The 5,476-nt window shown below is 41.8% G+C and overlaps 1 protein-coding gene across 1 annotated transcript; it reads right to left on the bottom strand.

The window, feature by feature from the left end:
• Positions 1-249: 249 nt before the first annotated feature.
• LOC107493719 (uncharacterized) lies at positions 250-1,068 on the bottom strand. Its single transcript, XM_016114777.1, has 2 exons — positions 886-1,068; positions 250-753 (listed from the first exon to the last, which is right to left on the bottom strand). The coding sequence occupies exons 1-2, from the start codon at positions 1,066-1,068 to the stop codon at positions 250-252; spliced, it is 687 nt and encodes a 228-aa protein (XP_015970263.1).
• Between the last annotated feature and the right edge of the window lie 4,408 nt (positions 1,069-5,476).

The following is a 5,476-nucleotide window of genomic DNA, read 5'->3' as shown; positions in this document are numbered from 1 at the left end:
CACCTAGATAGGCATATTTCAAGCTTGGAGGTAGGGTTTTTAGCTCTAATTTTGGTGCCTGTTCTCCATTGTTGTCTTTGTGGTTTGTCATGATGGAACTTTCCATGGTTCCTTGTGGTGGTTCTTCACATGGTGCTTGTTGCTCCAATTCCATACTTCCTTTATATTGCTCTTCTTCCAAAACTACTTGGACTATTTGTTCTATGGTGTCCACCATCATGCATTCTCCTGTTGCTTCCTTGAGATAACTCATTGCCTTGAAGACATTGAGACCATCTTTTCCTCATGCAATCTCAAGACTAGTTCTCCTTTTTGCACATCAATAATGGCTCTAGCAGTAGCTAGGAATGGCCTTCCTAGGATAATTGAAGTGTTTGCCTTTTCTTCCATATTCAGCACAGCAAAGTCAGCTGGGAAGATGAATTCTCCCACCTTCACCAATAAATCTTCCACCACTTCATGTGGAAACTTGAATTTCCTGTCAGCTAGTTGGAGTGCCATTCTTGTTGGTTTAGCTTCCTCAATTCTCATCTTTCTCATCATGTTCAAGGACATGAGATTAATGCTAGTCCCCAAGTCACACAAAGCCTTTTCAATAGTGATATCCCCTATGATGCAAGGGATTTGGAAACTCCCTGGGTCCTTCATTTTCTGGGGGAGTTTCTTTTGTATGATGGCACTACATTCCTCAGTTAGGACTACAGTCTCCTTTTCTCCCCAGTTTCTTTTTCTTGTCATGAGCTCCTTCAAGAACTTTGCATAGAGGGGCATTTGCTCCAATGCTTCAGCAAATGGTATGTTGATTTGGAGCTTTTTGAAGATTTCCAAAAATCTGGAAAACTGGCTGTCCTTCCCATTCTTCCTTAGCCTTTGTGGGTATGGTGCCTTTGGCACATAAGGCTTCAAGATTGGCTTTGTTGAAGATGGGCTAGGGACCTCTTCTTTCTTCCTGTTTTCAGGCCTTTCTGCAGCTTCTTCTTCATGGTTCTCCTGGCTTTTGGTGGCTTCTTCTATCCCTTTTCCACTTCTAAGTGTGATGGCCTTGCACTCCCCTTTTGGGTTGGCCATGGTTTTACTTTGAAATGTGTGTGTAGGCATTGGGATTTGCTTGGATAAAAACCTCACTTGTACTTCCAGCTTTGAGATTGCTGTACCTTGGTTCTTCAAATTCGACCTGTATTCTTCTTAGTTGGCATCTATCTTGTTTTTAGCTTGTGCTTGCCTTTCCAAGAGGGTGGAAATGGCCCCTGTGAGCTATGATGATAGCTGTGCTATTGCAGCCTCTAATCTCTCAAAGTTACCCTTAATTTCACACGGTTGTGAGGTTGGGGTTAGTGTGTCTTGATGGTGGTGTGTTTGCTGGTTGGAAGGATATGATGTGTGAGGTGGATTGTGGTAAGGTCTGTTGTTATTTGACTGATGGTTGGAGTTGTGATTCTGGTATTGATTGGCTTGGTATGGTTTATTGTGATCTTGGTTGTGATTTTGTTGGTTTCCCCACCCAAAATTTGGGTGGTTCTTCCATCCTGGGTTATATGTCTTGGAGTTAGGGTCATATGGTGGTCGAGAGTGGTTATGCACATAGTTTGCTTGCTCACATTCAACTTCTGGTTCATTTTCTTCTTGGGGTGGTACTTGAGATTGGACAACTGTAACTTGATTATTTTTCATTTTCCTGGTTAAGGCTGCCAATTGTGCTATAAATGCCTTGTTTTGTGCCAACAGGGCATCCATAGAATTGAGTTTCAGCACCCCCTTCTTTTGGCCTCTTTCTGAAGCATAGAAGTAGTCATTCTCAGCTACAGTTTCAATGACATCTATAGCTTCCTCAATGGTCTTCTTCTTGTTGAGTGAACCCCTGAAGAGTGGTCCACAGCCTTCTTCGATTCATAGGTTAATCCTTCATAGAAAATGTGGAGCTGCACCCACTAATTAAACATATCTGGTGGGCATTTTCTTGTTAGATCTTCGAACCTCTCCCAGGCCTCATAGAGTATTTCACCATCTAGCTGTCTGAAGGTTTGCACCTCAGCTCTTAGCCTGTTGATCCTCTATGGAGGGTAAAATCTCGCTAGAAATTTGTTCATAACATCCTCTCATGTGGTTAGGCTCTCCTTGGAGAATGATTCTAACCACTTTGTTGCCTTATATCTGAGCGAAAAAGGGAACAGAAGTAGTTTGTAGGTGTCAGGGTGTACACCATTGGACTTTACATTATCGCATATCCTCAAGAATGTGTTGAGATGTTAGTTTGGATCTTCTTGAGCACCTCCTCCATATGAGCAGTTATTCTGGACTAGTGTGATGAGTTGAGGTTTCAACTCAAAGTTGTTGGCATGGATTGTTGGCTTGAGGATGCTGTTGCCACAGTTTCCTCGATTCGGGTTGATATAGGAGCCTAAGACTCTCCTCTTTTGCCCAACTTGATTTCTAGCTCCTCCTCCGACATCTTCATGCACTTCGTCTTCCATGGTGGTTGTTAGATCTTTTTCTACTGGTTCTTTTCCAACTATACCCTTACCTCTAGCCTCCCTCCTCAATCTAAGGAAGGTTCTCTCAGGTTCACTATCAAAAGAGGATGAAGTCTCTCCTCTTCTACCTGTCATACAGTCAACACACATCAAGAAAAGAGCAAGTGAATGAATCTCCTTAGTTAAAATTAGTGATTAGCTTGAGTGATGCAATTAATCAAACAGTTAGAAGAGTGAAAGTATAAACAATGAATAGCGAAAGAAATCGTAGAAAGACAAGAAAGAAAAACAGAGATTAGAAAGGAATTTAAAGGTTACACTAGGAAATGAATAAGAAAACAATTAAGGAGAAAAAATAAAAATAAAAAATGCTTAATCTAGCTCTCCAATCAGTTTAATCATTGTCAAATTCAAACCAATCCCCGGCAACGGCGTCATAAAACTTGATGGGCGGAATTCACTACCCTTTCCCAATAATATTGATGAATCCACTCTTGGCAAGCGCACCAAAATTATCGTCAAGTATTAACCCACAGTGGAATGGGATCGTATCCACAGAGATTGGTAGATTTGAGCAATTTTAATTAATTGGTGAATTAGTCAAGCTCAACAGAATAAGTTGTAAGTGCAGAATTATAAATGGAAGAAACATAAATGGCAAGATAATAAAAGAAAGCAATAAAATACAGAAATGGAAATAACAGGAATGTAAAGGAGAATGGGATTTTGCAGAATGTAAGTAAAGCTATAAAAGAATAGGAGAGATAAGAATGGGGGAATTCATTGAGATCAGGAGATATTGTCTCTTTGGATTAAATCCAGCACATATGCTCTTCAATCATGCAACTCATTTACCTCTTGGCAATCATGATTGATTGAGCCCCAATCCTTTGGTGACTCAATCTCTCAGATCTTGATCAGTAGCCAATTCCTTGGTCTAATTGCTTATGAAGAGAGATATGCTTGGTCCCTGATTATACCACACATCATCATAGTTCCAAATAGTGGGTGGATTATATGTCACCATATCCAAACACCAAAACCCAGATTCTACTCGAGTGTGAGAAGGGATTTCAAGCATGGTTTCATGTTTACTTTTCCAAGGTTCTCATGAAACCCATTTTGCATTCAATCTCTTTTCCAAGTTAATTGAACACTAAGCATGAAAAACAAAATTTCTTCTAGCAAATCAAAGAGAAGATGAAGAGAAGAAGAAATTCACTATCATTAATCCATAAAGTACGATAGAGCTCCTTCTCTCAATGAGAGGGAATTTAGCTACTCATAGCTCAGAGAGAACGTACAAAAGATGGAAGAGATGAAGTGTGAAAACTAAAAAGTGAAATCCCAAAACTAAACTCTGTGACTTGCTAACCCCTTTTCCAATACTTCCAAGGGTATTTATACTACTTCTAGATCTAGAAAATAAAAGAAAATTACAAAAGTGAAAGGAAAATTACAATTTGGAGGGAAAAGAAACTCAACAAACGTGATATTCCAGCTGGCGTGTGACTGGCGCTTCTTTGGCGTGTCACGCTCCTTCTGTTTCTGATTTGGCGTGCCACGCCTCTCCATTCAAGTGGCACGCCGTCCTCTGTTTTACCCCTAGTGTGCTACGCCTTCGAGCCTAAGTGGCACACCCAAGACATTTTAAATGGCCAAGTAACCTGGCGTGCCAAGCCTTCGAGCCAAAGTGGCACGCCCAAGGTCATCTTCCTTATCTTTATGCTTTTGGAAATTTGTACCAGCGTGGCACGCCCAGGGTCTGGCGTGCCATGCCTTTCTTAAAGCTTCACCCCCTTGCCGGCGTGCCACGCCTCGTCATCCAAGTAGCACGCTTAAGTTCATTGGATCCTCTTCTTCCTCTATGGAAAATACTACCCGCGTGCCACGCCATGAGACTGGCATGTCACGCCTTTCATTTGCTTCATCTTCTTGCTGGCGTGCCACGCCTCATCTCTCAAGTGGCACGCTTGAGTTCATTGGCCCTTTAATTCTTCCTCTGGAAAACACTACCAACGTGCCATGCCATGAGACTGGCATGTCACGCCCTTCATTTTCCATGGTCCGAGAGGTTGGCGTGCCACGCCTGGATGTTCAAGTGGCACGCCAAAGTGAGATGATTGAGCTGGCGTGCCACACCTTCGATACCAAGTGGCACTGATAAACCACTATTTTATGGTTTATCTTGTGCTCAATTGAGTGGATTTTATCAACTCTTTACCCACTTATTCTTAATATTTGCATAGTTTTATATTTCCTTCCTGATTTTGTACTATGATTGAAAACGTGCTTCTTTGATCTTATATTTGCTTATTATTAATCCTCTCTTATTACCATTAGATGCCTTGATATGTGTGTTAAGTGATCTCAGAGATTACAGGGCAGGAATGGCTCAGAGGATGGAAAGGAAGCATGCAAAAGTGGAAGGAATACAAGAAGTTAGAGAAATTGCTAAGCTGTCCAGCCTGACCTCTTTGCACTCAAACGGCTATAACTTTAGCTACAGAGGTCCAAACGATGCGGTTCTAGTTGCGTTGGAAAGCTAACATCTGGGGCTTCGATTTGATATATAATTTGCCATAGCTGCCCCGACGCCAGGCAACGCGAACGCATGGGTCACGCAGACGCGTGACCTGGCAGGAACACAACCCGCGCGGCCGCGTGAGCCATACGGCCGCGTCACTTTTTCGCGACCTGTACGTACCAGAATACGCTGGGGGCGATTTCTGGGCTGTTTTTAACCCAGTTTGCGGCCCAGAAAACACAGATTAGAGACTATAAAGTGGGGGAATCCATTCATTCATGAGGAGGCTCTCATAATTCACTTTTCATGTTTTAGATGTAGTTTTTAGAGAGAGAGGTTCTCTCCTCTCTCTTAGCATTAGGATTTAGGATTTCTCTTAGTTTTAGGAGTGGCTCTCAATCCCGGGTTTTTTATTTATTCTATTATTTTATTTCAGTTTGTTAATGTTGGTTTACGAACTTCATGTTAGAATTGATTT

The sequence above is a fragment of the Arachis duranensis genome, chromosome 6, assembly GCF_000817695.3.
Source record: "Arachis duranensis cultivar V14167 chromosome 6, aradu.V14167.gnm2.J7QH, whole genome shotgun sequence".
NCBI classification, from domain to species: domain Eukaryota; kingdom Viridiplantae; phylum Streptophyta; class Magnoliopsida; order Fabales; family Fabaceae; genus Arachis; species Arachis duranensis.
Note: the sequence above shows the minus strand (reverse complement) of the source record. Positions and strands in the feature narration are given on the sequence as shown.

What these genes read in the sequence shown, in the direction of transcription:
- LOC107493719 (XM_016114777.1), bottom strand. Translation starts at nt 1,068, where the DNA reads ATGGCCAACCCAAAAGGGGAGTGCAAGGCCATCACACTTAGAAGTGGA. An exon ending in TGAAGCCTTATGTGCCAAAG is followed by an intron (nt 754 to 885) that starts GCACCATACCCA and finishes CTCTATGCAAAG; the next exon opens with TTCTTGAAGGAGCTCATGAC.